General features: G+C 37.1%; 1 protein-coding gene and 1 long non-coding RNA gene across 2 annotated transcripts in view; one reads left to right on the forward strand and one right to left on the reverse strand.

Moving 5' to 3' along the window:
- The window catches only part of GABRB1 (gamma-aminobutyric acid type A receptor subunit beta1), a 304,528-nt gene that overhangs the window by 205,678 nt on the left and 75,261 nt on the right, over positions 1-23,589 (forward strand). The window contains exon 5 of the mRNA XM_054688064.1: positions 555-637. Within this exon, the coding sequence (XP_054544039.1) occupies positions 555-637 (83 nt within the window). The remainder of the gene's footprint in view (positions 1-554; positions 638-23,589) is intronic.
- Positions 5,584-23,589, reverse strand: part of LOC129144719 (uncharacterized) — a 36,841-nt gene continuing 18,835 nt past the window's right edge. The window contains exon 3 of the long non-coding RNA XR_008549196.1: positions 5,584-5,772. This is a non-coding gene — a long non-coding RNA (uncharacterized LOC129144719). The remainder of the gene's footprint in view (positions 5,773-23,589) is intronic.

A 23,589-nucleotide genomic window follows, 5' to 3' on the forward strand; every position in this document is an offset into this window, starting at 1 on the left:
GTTGCCTAAGCACAATCTCGGAGCTAATAAAAATGGTGTGAACACCAGTCTTAAAACAGTGCTTTTTTACTGTTATAGGCTATTGCGTACAGGTGGGCCATCAAAAAGTCATAAAGGGTAAGGTTTGTAATTTTGCTGTTGTCTTATTAGGAAGCAGCAGGAGAAGGTAGGCTTTGATAATTTAGATATCCTCCTATTCAAAGCTGGACTTGCTGCAGATATTGGCAGAGACATTCCTAGAAAGCTAGTAAAGATAGGAAAGATCATGGAAAAATACAATACAAATGACCATTATTTGAAGGGCATTTACTAAGTAAGACATTGGGACATCCTACGCAGAGTTTTGATTGATAGGGGACTGAAGCTCATGGGTATAAATTAACAAGCACAGATCACACCACTGGTGAACAGCAAAGACTGATTTAAACTCAATCCATCTGTCTTCAAAATTTTTAATCACAAAATTTGATGCCAAATGGTAAACATGATTCAGGGCTAGAAAGCCTGGAAATGAGATATTTTTTTGATGCTGTCTTTTCTCTTTCACCTAACAGAATCACCACCACAGCTGCATGTATGATGGACCTACGGAGATATCCTCTGGATGAGCAAAATTGTACCCTGGAGATTGAAAGTTGTGAGTTACTAAAACTGAGAAAAGGGGTATTTGCTTAACCCAATTATATTCAACCTCATGATGGGTAATTGGTAGGATATTTTTAACTATAGTACCTTGCCAATTTTTCAAAGAGTTAAGCCTATCAATATTTGCCCTTATATTGGTGGCTGAGGGATCAATTCAATGCAGTTATCTTCAAACCAATAGGGAAAATCCACATATTATAGTTGAAAAATTTGTGAATTTAAAGTTTCTACTTTTCAGAGTGGAGTTTCTCCACTACTTTTCTAATAACCACACTGCATTTATAAGAGAGGACAAAATTTACAGATGAAGAGACTTTCTGAGATTTGTCCATCTGAAGTATTGTATATTGTTGTCTTTTAGAAAAACACGATGGTAGAGTCTTGTGTGCATTTATCTTTCTCCATGTAAAGAATATGTTGAATAATTTTCATGAGATTTGTGCTGTGCACCAAAGACTTGATGCATTTTCAGATCTAATAACTGGTTTTGATGTGTCCTCTTTAGTTGCTTTCTTAACAGCTACAATTCTTTAGCCTCTAAGATTAAATATGGTTGTCTGTGTTTCATTGTTTTTGTGCATCAACATGCAGATATTTGAGTACATTTATTGTGAATATCAATCCTAGACCTATTTTTCTGGTTTTCAGGGGCACAGAAAAATGCAGTAGCTAATTCAGAGCATTACAAATGCCACTGAATGTAATAGGAAAAGTAGACACGTATTTAAATCTAAAACAGTTTCCATATCCAAGTATCAGAACAGTAAAGGAAAATGTGAAAATCCTAGGTGACCCCTTAGTATTACTGAAGAATATTCTCTAATTTCACTGAATCTAGACAAACAAATAGAGGCTTATACACATATAGATACATAGTTAGACATAGACACTGATTTCCTATGACTAAACCTGGAATGAAGAAAATTCACGAGCTATTCATTAATATTCTAACTTAAATTATATAGGTAAGTTGGTTGAAACATGTTAATATTTTGGTTGACATTATTAATGGTGACTTTTTGTTTAAATAACAATGATAACCAAATTCAAGCCATAGAAATAAAGTATGAGGCCAATCATTTATTGATAGCTGATCATGTTTTCTAAGTAAAGCACAACTTTAGCTAATCAAAGCCATTAGCTTTTGGTATGGACCTGCAAAGAGAATAATACATGGGTTGTTCATTCATATGGATTGCCTTTTACTTGACTTTTCCATTGATTGTGATTTTTTTACCTTCGCTTCTGCTTGAAGAACATTAGGATATGACCACTTCTCTAAATTCCAAGATCTTAAGACTTACATTTTTCACTTAAAGAAGCAATAAATTTTGACAAGTACTTTGATTATGTATTGCAAGTATGGAAATTACCAGCATTTCCTCTTAAAATGCATACTTTACTTTATAATGCACAGTGTGTTTTCCTGTTATTATAGGTTGAGTTTTCTTTAATTAGGTGATTGTCTTTACTCGTGTTTAGGAACAGATGACTTAAATCCCGTTTTCCTATCAGATAATAACCAAAATCAAAACTACAGATGAGGCAGAAATTAAACAATTTTTGTGAGGCAGGGCTGGGGAAGCACAAATAGATAGCCCAAAGTCATCATGAAATTGCATAAAATAGGTGAGGACTTGGGCACATGATGATCACTGAAATGATTCAGCATTTGAACATATGAATAATGCTTAGCAACTAGGACATTAAAATCAGCTTGTATCTATGTCAAGATTCAGACACACAGTGAACATCAGCTAAGTGATCCAACATCCCGCCACAGAACTCTAGTCCCTAAAATATTTGCCTAGAGCAAAGCAGTAACTGACCTGTGAAGATTTGCATAATGAGTTGTCCCTGAAGGTATAAGTTGGATGAAAGAGTAAAAAAAAACAGAACTGTCTTCTACTTGCCAGACCAAAGCTAAGCATTAATATAATGCCTCGGTAACATGAGACTTTCTAACATTATTTGAGAGGTGATGTATCTGAGGCTTAGAGGAATAAAACAATTTGCCCAAGATTACAGGGCGAGGATAATGGTAAAGTGGGTATTAGAATCTATGCAATCTGTTCTCCATCATAGAATCCTGCAATCAAGAATTGAGCAAAGGAGTAGAGCATCATTGATTAGAACTAAAGCACCTATTAGGACTACTCTCATCAAGATTGAGTTTGATGATGCTGACTCAACCAAAGACTGGTCTGTATTTCACAAAATTGTCCCTAATAAGGTTAGACTAGATACCAGAAGAACTTAATGTTCAGGTCGAGAGTCAAATGAGTGCAACTGTGCAATGCAAATGTATCCCTTCTGTAGGGTGAGTTGTAGTCAGACTTTTGCGCTGTTGGCCTTTGTGGCTATCACCTGTGGCCTTGAATGTGGGAAGCACTTGGGACATGCATGCCTGATGGTGGAGTATGGTGTGGGCATTTGTATGTGGGCCTGCCTGAGCCTGGAGGCTGAGGCTATTAAGGGCGGTGTCACACAGAATGGCAGCTGCGAATGGCTACGAGAGCATCAGTGAGAGATGCGAGAGGAAAAGATCATCACAAGAGAACACCAGAGAAAGCTCAGAAGGAAAAAGCTTATAGAGATTCTCAGGGTGGCCCCAAGTTGGTGCCTGGGATCTTGTAGAACACCTTAAAACAGATACACCCATGGAAACATTTAAAAACTTACCTGTAACAACTTCAAGCAACAGTATAACAAATGGCAATAATATAGGGTTCATATGAGCTTTGCTTGTTCCCACCTAAGTATGTAATTGATCTCTTGCCAACATTAACGAACACTGAGTATGTTATTCATCTATTTTTTACCTCTTCACAAAGAAATATACATGTTATTTGCTGAAACGACTCAAATTGACAATTCTGAGATCTATAACTGAGCTTTAAAGTGATTAGAAATTAAAGACTGGTATGAGCTAGGACATAAGTAGATATTCCACCATTGTAAGATTAACCCACTCATACTTTTGTGATCAACAACTTTACCTATCTTACAGAACATCCTCATTGGTACTCTCTTCCGTGACAATCCAATGTACAGAAAAATATTTTCATTGCTTAAGGTCTTGGAGACAAATTAAAGATGTTTTGCTTGTCTTTAATGTCATCTAATCAAGTGAATTGGAAAGACCATAAAACTTTGTTAAATTGAAAATATACTTGAACTTGGAGTAGATTAATAGCTTCATAGCCCTAGGATGCTATAAAATGAGTTAATGGCACATAGAAAAATCAATCAAGGAATTTAGTATTAAAAGGGTTTGAATTTGAAATCAATAAAACTACCATGAGGAGGTTTGATAACTGCAAACCTCATGGAGATCTGCAAAGGACATAGGAGAGCAATCAGGGAGGAGTCAAATGTCTTCCCATTCTCTGAAACAATTGAGGAATATCTTCATCCTAATTACCCTCGATCAGCAGATAGTGTCACCCAAAAATAGTAGAGACCATTTCAGACCCGAAATCTCTCAGCGGTCTCATCTGTCTTCATCTAAACATCCTTATGCTTTCACCATTCTGAGTTACACACTGTCTTTTCAGAGAAAGAAATGTTCCTGTTTCTTTGTTGGCTGAACCTGGCTGTGTGTTCAGGATACCATATTTTTATTCCTCCTCTAGCACTTATTTTTCTCAGGTTCACACAATTCTCTGCCCCTGGTCTCTTAGATCCTCAATCTCACCTTCTCTGCCACCACTCTTTAACACACAGCCTAAAAAATAACCTGAGAACTCTTCTAGTCATAAAGTATCTCTAGTCTACCCTCCTCTCTTCCCTTGAGCTTTTTCTATCACACCATTTTCTTTTTCTCCAAAGTACTTAAGGAATGATTTAAATCTTTTATCTACTGCCTCAGTTTCCTCTCAACTCACTATAGTTTAGAACCTGTTATCCATCTCCTCCCCCCACTGAGAGTGTTCTCAGGAAGGTCACAAAGGACTTCTTTTGACATGTCATCTTTATTCCAATAATCCCCAAATTTATATCTCCAGTTGAGGTCTCTTTTAAGCCCCAGATTGATATACATAAAATTCTTTTTGGCATACCTATTTTGAGGTTTCAAAGGCTTTTTAATTTGATTTGTTCAAAACTTAGCTATCAATTTTTCCTTCCCAAATGAGCTTGCTTTCAAGTCTCCTTAATCTTCAGATTCCTAGGATTCAATGTTAATATTTTCCTCTCCTTGACACATCTAGTATCCAATCTATTGTCAAGTAGCATCCATTCTATATGCATATTTGTCAATTTGTCTATTTGCTACATGTCTCTACAGTCTTACTAACAGTCAAATTATTATTAATTCTTACCTGAGCCACTGTAGCATTCTTTATTGGTCTTCTTACATTCATTGTTGACTCCTTCTATGGTGCCAGCAAGCACAGGGCAGGTCCTCTATGGATGCAGGCAGATGGAAAAAGGAGAGTCCTGGTCCCCTCAGTGGCTTTTTCAGGCTTTAATGCTCTTTCTGTTCCAATTTATGGGGGGACAAGCTCACAGGCTGGCAAAGCAGGAGGCTGGAGGGCCAGGGGGCTAGCAGGCCTCCCAGGCCCTGGTAAGTATTTACTCTTTCTCTTTGGGCTCTCTCTGGTGTTCTCTTGCGGTCTCTTCCTCTCATAGCTATTCTGCTGTGGCCATTTTGTCTCTAAGTGATGCTGCTCTTATATCCTCAGCCTCCAGGCTCAGGCCTGCCCACTTACGCATGCCCACACCATGCTCCAGGTGTCCACAATCAGGTATCTGTGCCCTGCGCCCATGCGGGGCAGGTACCTTCTGTATTCAAGGCCATAGGTGATAGCCACACAGGCCAATGGCATAAAAGCCTGACTCTAGACCTCACAACTCATTCTAAACCCAGCAGAGTGATCTTTTCAAAATATAAATCAAATCACGTTACTTCTATGCTTAAAAATATTCAGACTTCCCACTGCTCCAAGAAAACTCCCTACATTTCTTAATTTGACCTTCAAGTTCCTGTGTGACCTAATGTCCCTTGATATCTTCATTCTTGTTCATTGCCATTTTTCCCTGGCTTATTACATTAAACTCCAAAAGCATGAATTCTTTGTTTCTTGCAGACCAAACTTCCATCTCGTTATCTTCACCATCTTGTTCCTTTTGAATGAAACACATTTCCTCATTATGGTTCTTTTGACTCCCCCCCATTTTTTAGTTCTCATTTAAGATGACACCACTAGTAAAAGGATCCTTGAGAATTCAATCTAAATTAGAATTTCCTAGTTATTTTCTTTCAAATTTGATAATTTCTTATATGCCATTTAGCAATGTTTGTTTGCTTCTCTGTTTGTTGTTTCTTCCCTCTGTGGACTGTAAACACCACAGAGGAAAGTATCACTTGTGTTTGGTTCATAATACAATAGTTAAAATTTAGCCTAGTGGGCATCCCTGGTGGCGCAGGGGTTAAGGATACAGCACTATCAAGCTATCTCCAGCCACTGCAACTTGAGTTTGATCCTAGGCCAGAGAGCTGACCCACATGGCACAGCAGACCTCTCCTGTCTCACCCGCTGCTCCCCTCAGCAGTGTACTTCAGTAGATCCACCTGTTCTGCTCCTTACTCTGTCTCTAGTGAATACTTTCACCCCTCACCTCTGGCCTATGCCCCAGTTCTTGTATGCATAAATAATAAATAAATAAATCTTTCAAAAAAAAAACATAGCCTAGTTCCTGATAATAAAGATTTGTTGAGTGAATGTATGCTAAAGTTTTTTACTCTAAACTTTCCAAGTCTTTTGAATTTCGAAAGTCTAGTTTGTTCTAATTTTTCACATAAAATTTAAGGCAGGACTTTTTTTTACTGGCAATAAATATTCTTTCTTGGTATAATTTTATATTCATGCTCTAAGACTGCCTCAAAAATGTAAGATTATAGATATATCTACCAACAGCCAAGTAGGCAGAAACTTAACATTTTAATTACTCTCTAGGAATTGTGTTAGGCTAGTCAGTGTGATGAATCACTATCAATTTTTTGTTTTTTTTTGTTTCACTTGAGTCATTAAATAACTATTTATCAAAGATAGCATTCAGTGATACTTGGCTATTTTTATACTTGTTTCTTGTTTTTAGAAATGATCTGAAAACTTAAAACTTAGGCATTGTCTTAATGTATTTGACTTAATGAAGCATCCACTCAATCTATCTTTGAGTCTCAGAATATTATCCTTTGCTTCATTTAAATATCTTGTTAGTAACAACATACAGAATGTCAGCCACAGTCATGTTTGATTATTTCCAAAAAAAAATTGTTTTTTGCCCACAAAAATAGCAAGTGATTAGAAAACTATGTCGACCTAATAAAATGGCCTAACTTAACTATGGAAAATTCCCTGAAAAAAAGTGAGGTTTTCTGTTGAAATGCTAAGTTTTAGTTGTATACTGTGTCACTTTAACATTCATAAAAAAAAATCAAAATAAGTATAGTTTCTAGAGGTGATACCAAAGAAGATCTACAAAGGTCAGTCCATGAACTACACTGGAGAATTTTGCCCAGTTCCTTTTAAAATTTTTATTTATTTATTTTAAATTGAGGTAATATTGGCTTGGTATTTTGGTATTTTGGTATTTTGGAAATCTAAGATCCTCCCTTCAAGTATCACCACAGTAATTTTGCCCAGTTTTTAATGCCATGTTAAGATAATTTCATACAGAGGTAAGAGATGACGATATCTGGAAGAAAATTTAGGGATGCCTAACAAGCATTTATGAATGTTTTAAACACTATCACGTAGAAGGAAAACTGTATATTTGGTGTTGCTCACTGTATTAGTCAGAATCTCCAGAGAAATAAAATCAACAAGGAGAAAGAGATTTAATTTAAGGAACTGGCTCCCGCAATTATGGAGGATGATAAATCCCCAGATCTTCAGTGTTAGTAAGTAGGCAAACTGGAGAGGGGATAGTGTAGCTCCTGTCTGAAGACCAACAGACTTAAGACCCAACAAAAGTCGATCTTTTAGTTTGAGTCTGAAAATAGAAAAAAAAAGCTGATTATCCCAGTTCAAAAGTAGTCAGATAGGAGGAATTCTCTTTTACTCTGGGAAAGACAGTCTTTTGCTTTATTCCTGCCCTCAATCTATTGGATGAGGTTTGTCCACATTCGGGAGGGAAACCCACTTTACTCAGCCTACTGATTTAAATGCTAACCTCATCCACAAACACTCTCACAAGAACTTGCAGAATAATGTTTGACAAATTATCTGGGCACCCAGTGGCCCAGTCAAGTGGATACATAAAATTAGCCATCACACAGAGTGCTAGATTTTAATCCATTCTATTCATCTAGCATTTCTTAATTGGTGACCATATATGACTCTGTGTGCTAAAAAGTGCTGGTGATACAGCAGCAACTGCCCAGACAGGTGGGCAGAAGTTACAGGAAGGTAAATCTGGAATTTAATGAGCAGAGCTGCCCATTCATGAAGTGAGTGCCTGCTTAAGAAGACTTCCTCTCCCACAGAGACACTTCAATTAATTGGAAATGACCACCTACTTGTATTAATGTAGAAGACAATGGCCTCATTGAGAGGCTAGTTAATTATATAACCTTAAAGATCTCTTTTGGCTCCAAAAGCTAGAACTCTTACTTTAGTCGATTTACTTACATCACCAGTAAATTAATTTATGTGCTTGCCTGCATATTAATTCTAAAGTGATCCTGATTTATAAAAGAAATTAGAATATAGAAAAATGTTATGAATTCATGAACATATAAATACAAGAAAAATATGAAATATAGGACAATTCCAAGCAAAGCCTTTGAACTATTCTTACTTTATTGCTGCCTGCCAAATCATTAATTCTAATCTAAAATAATTTAAAAATAGCATCTACAACATGCTGCACACTTGCTATTCATGGATGCTAAACACCCAAAAATAACAGAAGTAAATTGAACTTCATGAATGATTCATGGCTTCTCTTGTTTTATGTCCTCATTGTCAAGGAAATTAGCAGCATTGGATATCTCCTTAGATAAATTTGATTTTGCCATATTCAGTAGACTACTTAATGAAAATGAATATTTCACATTTATGTTCATAGAAATGTTAATGAATTTTAGTGCCTGTAGCTTTTTTGATGAGCAGAGGGGTGGGTGTAGAGAAGAAGGGAATATTTTCTGAATTAATTTATTCTTTTTTTCCAGGCTGCTTCTTTGAAACTGTGGAAAAAACACTCTTTCTGAAAAGTCTCTTATCTTTTAAAGTTAAAAAATAAAAGTCAGTGGGGGAGATGGTTTCCTTATATGAATCAAAGGAAAGGTTGCAATCAACATGACTATAAACCAACATTCTAACTATTAATGTCTACCCTATAGACAGTTTAAAGTTATTTTTTATGTATGCATAAGCAACTGGATAGATTGATGAGGCTAGCTATGGTTTACAGATTTTGATTTCTGGATGTTTCTTCTTATTTTAGGGCTCAGATAGATGACTTCCCAAGAGGAAATCAAAATAAAATTTATTGTTCTGTCTAAACTTTTTAAGTATTAAACAAATACTTATATAGCCACATTTCATTGTGGATATTTGATCTATAATTGGACTGAGGGTTTTGATTCATCTGTGATCCAAACTTGACAATAAATGACAGATAATACTTATTGATTATCTACTATGTGCCAGGCACTTCACAAAGATTTCCTAATAAATCTTTACCAAAACCTGATTGTGCACCCCCATTTTACAGAGGAGGAAATCAAAGCACCATGGCAATAACTTGCCTCCAGCCACAAAGCTGTAGTATTCCAAAAGGGTTTTGAGTTCAACCCATGTGACTTGAACTCCTAAGATCAAGCCCTTAAATTATAGTCTCTCAAGAAAGCTGCTTTTCTATACTGTACACATAAAACTTTTTTTTCAAGTTTCCCCACTGTATCTGTGGGATGATATTTCAGTATATTCTATCTGGACAGGCAGCAGACCCCAGAGAACAAAGTAGGTTTTGATTGGTCCTCTTCCCCACTACTGAATGTGTCTCTATTCAGTTCCTAAATGGGCATTTAATTTCTGGCATTACTGGCAAGTAAATTGAACACTGATATACTTTTCAAATAATCATCATTTTACCAGATTACTTCTATAATGCAAGAGATCACACAACAGTCAGAAATCCTTTCCCTTCTATATGGCTATTGATACTATTTACCCCAAGTCATTTCAGTACAGCATTAGACCTGACTGCAATGGTACAGTGGCTTCAAAAGCCATTCATCAGTGTTAAGTATAATGCAGTAATATCTATGACCTTGGAAATGGACATGTTCTCTTGAACAATCTTGGCTTGGATTGTTTCACCTCCACATAGGATCCATTTGATAATATATACACATGTAATTCATTTTTAATTTCAGTATCCATTTCCACATTGAAATCCCTTTATTATAACTGTAAAATCAAAGATGTTAAAAGGAAGCATTTAAACAATATTGGTACCATGACCCCACCCTAGATCAATAATTCAAATCGGCGGAAGGTGGGCCCTGGCACAAGTACTTGGTAAGCTCCCAGCTGATTTTTTACATGCAGCCACATCTCCACTGCTTTCAGGCTGGAAGGCTTTGAATTTTGCTTCTCTTTTTCTTTTAACTTCTCTCCTAATAGACCCAGTTCTCTAAATTGGAAGTAGAATGGAAACAGCAATGAGAGAAGAAAGTATAGCAAAGAACAGAAAATAGCATGATTTTCAAAAAAGAAATTGTTGAAATGATGAAAGGAAAAAATTTAAACTATCCTTTCCTTTATTCCCTCTGGAAGAGGCTCCATTTTATTTCTTTAAAAGTGCATGTCTTGAAATAAATGGTAGACAATGAATCCTGTCCTTCACTGAAATTAAGTGCTTCAACCATATATTCAAATCCATGTAATAATAAGTGAAGTTATTATAAGATGCCATTCTATTATAAAAAGCCTATATATACACATAGATACCACATATTAGCATGAATACAATCAATGAAACATTAATTTGTAAAATGACACTGTGGTAAATGAGTTATCTATTTGCAAAAGAGGCAGGGCCATCAGCTGCTATAGAAACAATCTATCATGTTTTATTTTAAAAGCTACAATTGTAAATTGTAAAGTTACAATTTATGTATGAATGAATGCATAGCAACAGGCTTCATGGGAATAGTTTACTTAACCAAAATGAAGCACTGTCTATTTATTTCAACCATAAAAGATAATGTAATAATGATTTCTATCTTCATCTCCACCTTCATCTTCCCCCATCTTGTCCTGGAGGCACCAACTGTGTTCAATTTGTTGCATAAGAGGGCAGCTTTGTCACAGAGCTGCCACTGGATGACTTCATTGGTTCCAAACAGACTGTATTCCCAGCACTTTGATTATGTAGATCTACAAGTCAGACAAAATTTCACCAAAGAGTCAAAAGGTTGCCTGCTCTGACCTTAGAAACTGTCACAGTGGGAACCCATCACTTGTCTGCTGTGCTCCTACAGTGCTTGTCAAGTGTTCACATGACTGCAGGGAGCTTGTTAAAATGCATATTAATTTAATGAATCCAGGCTGGGGCCCAAGAATCTGCATTTATAATATAGTATCAGCTGATACCGATTCTATTGATCTATGGGCCACACTTTTGAGTAGTGAGAATCTGGAGTAAGAAAAAAAAAAAAAAAACCTGTCTCACCTGTGCTTCTCAATTTACTTTCCTAGCCTGTTAGCTTCCTACTGAGATTTAAATAATTAGCTAAAAGCCTTTGTCACACTGGTTGCGCAGCTCTTGATTCAAGAGAGTTTTGAATTTTAAATTAACTGAGGCAGAAAAGTCATTTTCAGGTGACCTGAATAACTCTCAAACACTGAAATCTAACAGCCTAAATTTTGTTAAGTACCCAGGTGAGTAACATTCATGGCTTACTATTTTATATGTGAAAAAAGTCCCAGATAATTATGTTCTTAGTACTCTTAAGCCCACATTAAAAATAATACTTGAAAAAAAAATACTTGGATGAATATTTTTGCATGAAAGGATTTAATTTCAATACAGGAAAAAATCATTTAAAAGACTCTATTTGATGTTACTTGACTCAGTTCAACAGAGATTCTTTGGAAGGAGCATATAGTACATTTCTGTCATCAATAGAACTGGTATGTAATTGGTGATCCTGAAGAACCCACATTTGCCAGACTTTTTTGAAGTGAATCTTTCTGAATAGAAAAGTATAAAAATCATCTATTCCCTTTTGATGATTCAGGGTCATAACTGGGAGGACTTCTCATACTGTGCTGAAGCTCTAGCTTTATCTGAAACAAAGGCAGATGTAAAATGTTTTCATTCTGATCTTCCTGGAAACTAGATCTATTTTTGTGTCTGTTTGGGTGGGAACAAGACTCCCTTCTACATAATAAATTTATCCACAGAAGACATGTCCATTTCTTGAAAACTAGGTATATCTTCACAGGTCAAAACAAAGGTGTTTCCCTGACATCTTATTTATTTGTTTGTTTGTTTGTTTATTTATTTTTTTTTTAATTTTATTTTTATATTACCCATACAATTGCAAACCCCTGATTGACCCCAATCCCTCCTTTCTCCACCCCCCCATAGTGTGTCTCTGGTTCGTAGTTGTTTGTTGATTTTGATATTTTCTTTCTTACAGTTATTCTTTTTCCTGGCCCCTTATTTAGGTTTTCTAGATTCCTGCTATGAGTGAAACCATCCAGTATTTTTCTTTTTCTTTCTGGCTTATTTCTCTGAGCATGATCCCTTCCAGCGCCATCCATGTTGCTGCAAATTGCATGAGTTTATCTTTTTTGGTTGCTGAGTAATATTCCATTGTGCATATGTACCACATCTTCTTGATCCAGTCATCTATTTTGGGGCATTTGGGTTGTTTCCAGAGCTTAGCTATTGTAAATAGTGCTGCTATAAACATAGGGGTGCAGGTGTTCTTTGGAATTAATGTTTGTGTGTCCTTTGGGTAAATACCTAGGAGTGGAATTGCTGGATCATATGGAAGCTCTATGTTTAGTAGGTCTAGAAATCTCCACACAGCTTTCTATAGTGGTTGGACCAGTTTGCACTCCCACCAGCAGTTTATGTTTTTTTTAACCTTCCAATTATGTTTACTGAGGGAAAGTTGGTTTACATCATTGTATTTGTTTTAAAGGATTATAGGTTCAAACCTCTACAAATGCGTGTTCTCACACCATGCCCACCACCAAAGCCACAATAATCCTCCACCATGCTCCATTGCACCTCCTCTATCCCTTGCTCCCACCTCCCCATTCTTCCCTTCTGGTTGCCTCAGATTTACAGTAACATGTCATACTCCTCATTTTAAATAATCTGGTAACTAATCTTTTCACTAAGGAGCAGTAATAGCTCTATCATGAATTGTTAGTTTCAAGATCTTAACCATGGTCTGGATCCTCAGTGTCCATCTCCTTATCCATTTCTTCCATCCTGGTTGCCATGGTGATGGTTTCTCAGAATAGCCTGTGACCACTCAGTATCCAGTTACTGAGTTATAGGGTGTGCTCATACAATGCCCTATTGTCACTAATGCTGCCACTCTTCTTTTTTCCCGCTGAAACTTGTACTTACTATATGAGCCAAAACTGTGCCTTTTTCTGTTATTTTTTTTCCCGACCATGGTCCTTATATCACTTTGACCTTTTCTCCCTCACCCTCCCTCCCTTTAACCACAAATATATGACCACTCCCCAAGAGCAAGTCAAAATAAAGTTTACTGTTTTGTCTAAAACTTTTAGGTATTAAACAAATACTTAAAGGCACTTTTTTTAAAGATGTATTTATTCATACAAGAACTGGGGTACAGTCAGAGGCACGGGAGGGTGAGAGAATCCACCAGAGACAGAGAGGGGAACAGAACAGGCAGATGGTCTGAAGACACTGCTGAGAGGAGAGGCGGGCGAGACAGGAGAGGTCTGCTGCGTCATGTGGGTTTCTCCCTGGCTGGCCGGGAATCGAACCGGTGCTGTAGAGGCTGCAGACAGCTTCACAGTGCGGCGCTTAACCCGCTGTGCCACTGGGGAGGCCCTAAAGCTACATTTTATTATGAGTATTTGATCTCCTGGAATTGTACTGAGGGCTTTGATTCATTTGTGATCCAAACTATATAATAATGATAACTATTATTCATTGATTATATACTACAGGCTAGGCACTTAAAAAGGATTTCCCATTAAGTTTTTACCAAACCCTGTTGTGTTACCCCCAATATCATAGGATTGTCTTCCACTCTTTAACTTTTTCTTAAAGAGCTAAATAAAGTCTTTGCTGGTAAGATGGGTTTCTTGTAAATGACAGAGGGATGGACTTTGTTATAAAATCTACTCAGCCACACCGCAACATTTAATTGCTGAAGCCATTTACATCCAAAGTGATTACTGAAACAACATTGCTTTCTATCATTTTTTTAGTTTATCTTTTTATTTTTGACATCTTCCTCTAATTTTTTCATAGAGTCCATTTCCATTGTCTTCTCTGTCACTTCTATTGATTTTTGTGTGAAGGTTCTACCCAGTAGTATATGATGGACTGTTTTTTGTAGTCCATTGGATGAATTGATCTCATGCTCATTCTGATGGGTCAAATTTTTGTTCTCCTCCTCCATATTGTATAGTTTAGGTGTCTGTTACCTCTCTTTTTTGTTGTTGTTGTTGCTTTATAATAGTCCCTTTAATACTTCTCTGCATGTCAAGCTTAGCGTTGATATGTTCTTTTATTTTTTTTAAATAATAAATTTTATTTTTATATTCCCCCATACAACTGCACATGCCCCATTCTGGCCCCAATCCCTCCCCTCTCGGCCCCCACCACCCAAAAAGTGTCTCTGGTTCATAGTTTTTTGTTGATTTTGATTTTCACTTTCTTATAGTTATTCATTTCCCTGATCCCTTATTCAAGTTTTCTAGATTCCTGCTATGAGTGAGACCATCCGGTATTTTTCTTTTTCTTTTTGGCTTATTTCGCTGAGCATGATCCCTTCCAGCGCCATCCATGTTGCTGCAAATTGCATGTGTTTATCTTTTTTGAATGCTGAGTAATATTCCATGGTATATATGTACCACATCTTCTTGATCCAGTCATCTATTTTTGGGCATTTGGGCTGTTTCCAGAGCTTAGCTATTGTAAATAGTGCTGCTATAAAAATAGGGGTGCAGGTGTTCTTTGGAATGGATGTTTCTGTGTCCTTTGGGTAAATACCTAGGAGTGGAATTGCTGGATCATACGGAAGCTCTATGTTTAGTAGGTCCAGAAATCTCCACACAGCTCTCCATAATGGTTGGACCAGTTTGCACTCCCACCAACAGTGCAGGAGAGTTCCTTTTTCTCCACATCCTCGCCAACATTTGTTGTTGCTAGTTTTTTTAATATGTGCCATTCTCACTGGTGTGAGATGGTATCTCATGGTAGTTTTGATTTGCATTTCCCTGGTTACAAGTGATATTGAACATTTTTTCATATGTCTGTTGGCCATTTGCATTTCCTCTTCAGAGAAGTTTCTTTTTAGCTCTTCTGCCCATTTTTTGACTGGGTTATTTTCTTTGTTGTTGTTGAGTCTCATCAGCTCTTTGCAGATTTTTGTGATCAGTCCTTTATCATTAGTGTTGGGTGCAAAAATGTTCTCCCAGTTGGTGGGGTTTCTCTTTGTTTTTGTTATTGTCTCTTTTGCTGTGCAGAAGCTCTTTAATTTGATGTAGTCCCAGCTGTTTATCTTTGCCTTCACTATCACTGCTTTGGGTGATGTGTCTGTAAAGATGTCTTTGATATGCAGATCACGTAGTGTTTCACCTATATTTCCTTCTATGTATTTTATGGTTTCAGGTCTTATGTCTAGTTCTTTAATCCATTTTGAGTTGATTTTTGTGTATGGTGTGAGGTAGTGGTCAAGCTTCATTCTTTTGCATGTAGCGACCCAGTTTTCCCAGCACCATTTATTGAACAAACTTTCTTTGCTCCAATGCATAGTCTTTGCTCCTTTGTCAAAGATTAGTTGACCATAAATCTGTGGGTTTACTTCTGGATTTTCTATTCGATTCCATTGGTCTGTATGTCTGTTCTTGTTCCAATACCATGCAGTTTTGATGATTATGGCTTTGTAGTAGAGTTTGAAGTCTGGGAGTGTGATGCCTCCATTTCCTTCTTTTTTTTTTTCAGTAGAGCTTTGGCTATTCGGGGTTTTTTGTGATTCCATATGAATTTCATCAATAATTGTTCTATTTCTTTGAAGAATGACATTGAAATTTTGATTGGAATAGCATTGAATCGGTATATTGCTTTTGGTAGGATGGCCATTTTAATAATGTTTATTCTTCCAATCCATGAGCAGGGGATGTCTTTCCATTTCTTTGTGTCTTCTTCTATTTCTTTTAACAGTGTTTTATAATTTTCTTTGTATAGGTCCTTTACCTCTTTTGTTAGATTTATTCCCAAATATTTGATTTTTTTTGTTTCGATAATAAAAGGGATGGTTTTTTTTTATTTCTTCTTCTTCAGATTTATTGTTTGTGTATAGACATCAACAAAAAGAAATATAAAAACCATATGATAATATCAATAGATGCTGAGAAAGCTTTCGACAAAGTGCAACACCCATTCATGATAAAAGCCCTTGAAATTCTTGGGATACAAGGAACATACCTCAACATCATAAAGGCCATCTATGACAAGCCAACAGCCAGTATCATCCTCAATGGTGAAAAGCTGAAAGCAATTCCATTAAGATCTGGAACAAGACAAGGATGTCCATTCTCACCACTGCTTTTCAATATAATACTGGAAGTCCTAGCCAGAGCAATAAGACAAGAGAAAGACATCCAAGGAATCCAAATAGGAAAAGAAGAAGTCAAACTATCACTATTTGCAGATGATATGATAATATACATAGAGAACCCCAAAAACTCCGCAGAAAAACTAATTCAACTTATCAATCAATTCAGTAAAGTGGCAGGATACAAAATCAACACGCAAAAGGCAGATATGTTCTTTTAGTTTTTGCTTTTTATGTATTCTTTCAGTTCTTGCTTTTCTCTTTACCATCCTTCTGTCTGGAATGATAATCTTGCAGAGTAAAGGCTTCTAGGCTGGAAATATTTTTCTTTGAGTACTTCTAACACCTCCTGCCATTCCCTTCATACTTGTAGGTTTCTACTGAAAAGTCCATGAACAGTCTAGTTGGTGTTGTCTTTTAGGTTCCTCTTCTTTTTCTAAATGCTTTTAATATTCTAGCCTTGTCATTGACTTTCAACAGTTTAATTATAATGTGTGATGGAGTGTGTCAATCTGGTATTATTTTGTTTGGCGTTCGTTGGGACTCTTAAATCAGGTCATCCGGTTTATTTCCCAGATCAAGATGGTTCTCATTAATTATTTCTTTAAATAAATTTCTTATATCTTTATCTTTCTTTCTCTTCTCCTTCTTAGATTCCCCATGATACAGATGTTTTCCTTTAGATTACCCCAAAGAACACTTACACTGTATTCATTATTCTTTTTTCCCTATTGTTCTGTGTGTTTTTTGTCACTATGATTTCAAGCTCACTATTTATCTCCATTACTTGTGTTTGTCTACTTCTGAGATCTTTAACTATATTTTTAAATTTAGTAATAGTGTTTTTCAGATCCATTAGTTCTAGTTGTAATAGTCCCTTATTTTCCTGATCTTTATTATGTTCTTATTTTTCATCATTCACTGTTTTTCTTAATTTAGCAAGCAAGGTTATAACTTTTAACTTTAATTCATCAGGCATATTCCAATGTTTTGCAGGGTCCAGGCTTTTCTCTGGGATGTTCTTACCCCAACATTTGTGGTATATATTTCCATCTCTTAAGTTTCAGTTTTTTTAAGTTGTTATAGGGAGTTTCTTTTTCTTATATATTAACATTGGATTTATGCCCTTCCTATAAGAAGCTGAGTATAATCCTAGGTTTCTAACCCAGGACCTTTATGTGTCTATTAGTTTATAGATCACTGCATTTGTACCTATTCAAATGGCCAGCATCGTGGTGCTAGCAAAGGGTAACAGGTAGAAAGAAACTAGGGCAGTTACTCAATATGTGTGGGGGTATCCCCAGTAATTCCTCCCTAAGACCAACTCTTTGGCCAAAATGTCTCAACAGCCTCACACCAGCCTCAAAACAGCTTACCTGTGATTAAGCAATAGATGTAGAGCTGGGTGAGGACTATAATTAAGTCCAAATGAAAGGAATTTTTCTATTTGGTTTTGAGAAGGGCCTATTTTAGTGTGTTTGCTCCTATTACTAAGATACAGGTGCGTAAGTTCAGGTTAGCGAGAGCATACACTTGCTTTTTGAGTTTTGGCCATGGGTAGGAGGGTATAAAGCAGGTGCTTCACATAGCCTCAGGCTGCAAATAGCAGCTTCTTCTATGAGGGGATATAGTGATCTTATCTGGCTCCCCATTCTGGTTCTGGCTCTAGTCTTCTACTTAGGACCCTCAAACTCAAGCCTGTAGTCATGCTTCTGTGCCTTCACTATTGCAGTTCTCCCTCTGTCCTACACACCCACTCTATTCATCCCTCTCTCCTGTGTACATAGTTTTTTTTGGAACAGTGGAATTATCCAAGATTTGAGTTTTCCTTTGGAAGTGTTATGCTAGGATGCGGGACAAAGAAGAAGGAGGTAAGAGTGTATAAAAGCAAGTGATTATAATGTTTATACACAAAATTTAAGCAAATACAGTTTTGAGAGGCATAAGAGAGTTAAAAATATGGTAAGATAATGGATAATAGGGTCAGATGGGGTAAAATAGTTTGAGAATTAAATGAAAATTAGAAGGTTGTGGCCAGAGAGTAAGGTACATGAAGTTGAGGTGTTATTTGTCAATAAAAGGTCAAGAGGTAGGAGTGAATAAAATAAAATGTAGAAAATGATCATTTTCATGTAGACATCAGAGAATTTATTTTTTTTTGTTTTTTGTTTTGTTTTGTTTTGTTTTAATTTAAATTTTATTTTTATATTCCCCATACAATTACAACCCCCTTATTTTTACCCCAAGCCCTCCTATCCCTGCCTTCCACCCCCCCATAGAGTGTCTCTTGTTCATAGTTATTTGTTGATTTTGATATTTTCTTTCTTATAGTTATTCTTTTTCCTGGCCCCTTATTTAAGTTTTCTAGATTCCTGCTATGAGTGAGACCATCTGTTTTTTTTCTTTTTCTTTCTGGCTTAGTTCGCTGAGCATGATCCCTTCCAGCGCCATCCATGTTGCTGCAAATTGCATGTGTTTATCTTTTTTGAATGCTGAGTAATATTCCATGGTGTATATGTGCCACATCTTCTTGATCCAGTCATCTATTTTTGGGCATTTGGGTTGTTTCCAAAGCTTAGCTATTGTAAATAGTGCTGCTATAAACATAGGGGTGCAGGTGCTCTTTGGAATTGATGTTTTTGTGTCCTTTGGGTAAATACCTAGGAGTGGAATTGCTGGATCATATGGAAGCTCTATGTTTAGTCAGTCCAGAAATCTCCACACAGCTCTCCATAGTGGTTGGACCAGTTTGCACTCCCACCAACAGTGCAGGAGAGTTCCTCTTTCTCCACATCCTCACCAACATTTGTTGTTGCTAGTTTTTTTTTTTTAATATGTGCCATTCTCACTGGTGCAAGATGGTATCTCATTGTAGTTTTGATTTGCATTTCCCTGATTACAAGTGATGTTGAACATTTTTTTCATATGCCTGTTGGCCATTTGCATTTCCTCTTCAGAGAAATTTCTTTTTGCTCTTCTGCCCATTTTTTCACTGGATTATTTTCTACATCAAAGAATTTTAAAGTCTGGTATGTAGAAAAGTCATCTACATGTGCATTGGTTTCACACAACAATTAAGACAAGAACATGAAGGTAAAAAGAACCTAAATGTGAGAGAGAGATTAATCTTGGTTTGGCTGGTGATGACAATAAGATTAATATGATGTGAGATTCAAAATCAGGGGTTTTGAAAAGAGAATAGGGTTTTAGAAAGGAGACTAATCTTGAATGAATGTTTGAGAACATAGAATCACTTCATGCAACTCCCACACCCAATACTAGAGGTATAGAAGGAAAAGCAGCCAGAGAGAGCTATTGGGGAAGCTCTCTTTGTGAGGAAGAGCAAGGTTCTGATAAGAGCAAGAGGTGAGTGCCTAGAGGTTGAGAAATTTGCATATGCTCGACCATAAGTTCTGTTGGGTATGTAGGGAGGGTTTTGGGAATTGTGGAGGCAGGGAGATGGAAGCAGAATAGAGGGTTTATAGATCCTTATGGGATTACATTAGCTTAAAATGTGAAGTGCCTGATATTGTGCTTAGCATATCTTAACTGCTCAACAAATGCTTGTCACAACTACCACCAAAGTACAGGGCAATCAGCAATTTGCTCCCCCAGGATTCTGAACTACTCCAACTTTTCTCTCAGTCGTGAGTGCTCCTTTTCTTCAGTTTTGTCAGACTTGTCATCGCTCTGATTGTTGCTGCTGTGGCTGTCAGTGCTATCATCACTCTCTCCTCTTCATTCCTAACCATTTTCTCCCATCTCTTTTCACCTGAAAAGCTGATCTTTCTGCACGTCACCAACCAATCAAAGCCCTCTTCTCCTCTGCTCTTGAGCTGACTGATGACAAAGTGCCAGGAGCAACTACTTGTCTCACTGCTTTTGGCTCTATTTGTCTATTTCCAGGTTCCCAGAAGTTTCTTATTCTTTCATCCTATGAGTGTTTATTGTGCACCTACCATTCCCGACACCACCAGCATTTCTTAGATGAGCTGATTAGATCATAGCCCTCCCAAAGGCCACATTCCTAAAGTAGCATTTGTACAGATGCACGAATCCTGTCCTCAAGAGTTATACCTTATTAGAAGTTAAGTACTTGACCAGGAACTAGAGAAACATTCTGCTGATGTTTTAGCACAGCATTAAAGTTGCACATTTTTGTCACTTTTTTTTTGGTTAACTTGGAATGACTTGAAAAGACTCTGTGGGCACATCTCTTTCTCTATCGTGCAACTTAGAAACAAATACTTATTTCAGTATATCCCTGTGCATCTTATTGTCCAGCAGACTACTTTTCAACATTCTTTGTGTGTTCCATGAAGCTCCATTTGGATAATTGTTTGAACTGCTTTAAAGATAAGGAAAGTGATGTGACAAAGAATTTGGCCCACAGTTGCTCTCTCTGAATCTCAGGAATGATATCTACAATATTTGTTGCATTTGAAGAACTGTGGCCCCCTACACAACTATCAAAAAAAAAACAAAAAAAAAAAAACCCTTCCATTTTCTTAAGGGAATCAAGAAGAATATCCAAAACCAAAAGCTTGGTTAGTAGTGCAAACACTCCTAACTTTGTTCATTCATCCATACACTTTCTAGAGTCCTTATTCTGTAGCCTGATCTATTCCAGGCAAGGCAAATTCCCTGCCCAGATGTAACTTATAAATTATTACAGGGCAAAAGAAAATAATGAAAACAACATGACTGATATAAGATATAGTGCAATAGTATAATATTCTGTAATAAGTCTATTTCTGGAAAGAAGTACTCAGTAGAGACATAGAGTAGGGTGTGATTATGTGCAGGCACATATATATAATGTTCTGGGTTGAGAATTAGAAAAAGTCAAGCATTTTAACACTACTCAAAGAAAAATAAGCCAGGGCATGTCTGCGGCCCCTAAGCACGAAGAGAAGGCACTTAGTTATTGAAAGATCTGTTCAGAGTCACCAGGACACTCAGCAATTCTGAACTGCTGGTTCCTGTCTTCTTCCCTTGTTCTTGTCCATAGTACGCGTTGTCTCAGTGCAATGAATAAATAGGATCTGCTGTAAGTAAATCACATTGTGAAATCCCAGCCACGTTTACACAATAACTTTAGGAGAGTATAGCTGTTGATGAGTATGTAGTGTGAGATGTTATCCTAGTGACTTTGAGAAGTCTATTTAATGTGACCCTGCCCAATTACTTCAAAACCAATAGTGACCTTCTAAGTGGAAAGCGGTTTACTCCTCCATCCTCTGTGGTCTGAGCTATGGATCAAGTGACAGGAGCTGCAAAGCTTCCCATTGCTGTCCCATGGAGCCGCAGCACCACAGAATGATGCCTTCTCTCAGTCATTTATGTTTATGCTTGACACTGAACTTGTCCTCATGGGGGTGGGATTGCACAAGATCATTACAACATTTGGGCCTCCCTGGTGGCGCAGCGGTTGAGCGCTGGGTTGCGAAGCTGCTCGCAGCCTCTGCAGCACCAGTTCGATCCCCGGCTGCTCCCCGGCCACCAGAGGAGGGTCGCACATGGTGCGCAGACCTCTCCTGCCGCCCGCTGCTCCCCTCAGCAGTATACTTCGGTCCTTCTGCCTGCTCTGCTGCCTGCTCTGCTCCCCGCTCTGCTCCCCACTCTGGCTCTGGTGAATTCTCTCACCCTTCCACACTTCTGACTGTACCCAGTGCTTGTATAAATAAATAAATAAATCTTTAAAAAAAAAGATCATTACAACATTTACCCTCAGGTATAGTAGAAAAGGCTTCAGTGCTCTGGAAGAAACATTTATTGAATCTTTATCAGTCTCCATTATTTTTATGTAAGCAACTATGAACATGAGTCTAAAGAACAGTAACATATGCCTATATATGTATACCATGTTTATTCAATTTGCATATATACATTCATGAAATGCTTTTATGCATTTTCATTTGAGTCCCACCACAAATTAGCAAAAAAGTAAATTAGTTGTCATTAGTTACATGGTGCCGATGGTGTCACCAAAAGAAGTTCAATGAATTTGCCAAATATACAGAATTAAAAAGTGGCTGAACCTTGACTTAAGTTTAAACATGAATTTAAAATCTGTCCTTTCTACTTTAAGACACTTTGCAAAATTTCATTGACATTCTTAGGTCACAAAGGTATTTTTTAATGCTAAAAACTGTAGTTTACCAAATAATATCAAAATAGCATATTTAAAATCCTATGTTTTGTCCCCAAAGCACTTATTTTACCTCTTTATGTAAATGAATTTAGTTAAATTTTAATATTCCCTAATTTAATATTGAAGATTCTGTTCTTAGTCAAAGTTCTATCAGAGAAACAGAAGAATCATTCCATTTATTCAAAGTATTGAAGGTTTTAATATAAGAAATTAAGAGCATATGCAAAAATTTGAAAAGCTGGTGAGTAGAGTCCTACAAAACAAATCTCAGAAATTTCAGCCTGAAGCACCCAAGCAGCAAAGGCATAGCAATACTCAAGGATCTCTGGGAAATTTCCACCAATTATCTCTGTCTCTATAGCAAGGCAGAGCTACTCAAGAGCTCCCCAGCAAGTCATTGCGAATCTCACATGTGCTCAGACATCTGGCAGCAATTGCTTCCAGAAAATAACAGCTCCTCCTCTTCCATCTTACAAGTCTGTTTCCAGTGACTCTCTGTAGGCAAATTCTAATGTGGGCATGGGGATTCTGAGGAAAAGTTTTCTAGCTTCTCTTCTGTGATACCTGGGGTAGTGATACCAAGTTGACAACAAGCAATCCAACACAGGCCTGTCAAAGTGGTCTCAGAATTCCATGTTATGATATTATTTGTAAGATTGCTAAAACACAACCTGGCATCATATGCCCCAATGACATAAAAAAGGAGCCAGCCACACAACCAAAGGAAGAAGGCTTATTTTTCATCCAGCTTCTCCTCCATGAATTCAGCAAATATTTGATAAGATCTTTCCATGTGGGGTAGGCAAAACAGACATGGACTGAGCCTTTGTGGTCCCTGCATCTTGATAGAATTTTTCCCCTCACTTCACTGAATTTTTATTTTGGAAAGAGGAGGAATTTCTGTGTTCTTGGGTCTTTTACAAATTGGGAAACATCAGGAATCTAAGATTGCTTCAGTCATCTTAATGACCAACTTTGCAAAATCATC

This window comes from Talpa occidentalis, unplaced genomic scaffold, assembly GCF_014898055.3.
Source record: "Talpa occidentalis isolate TD23 unplaced genomic scaffold, MPIMG_talOcc4v2.1 talOcc4.6, whole genome shotgun sequence".
Taxonomy (NCBI): Eukaryota; Metazoa; Chordata; class Mammalia; order Eulipotyphla; family Talpidae; genus Talpa; species Talpa occidentalis.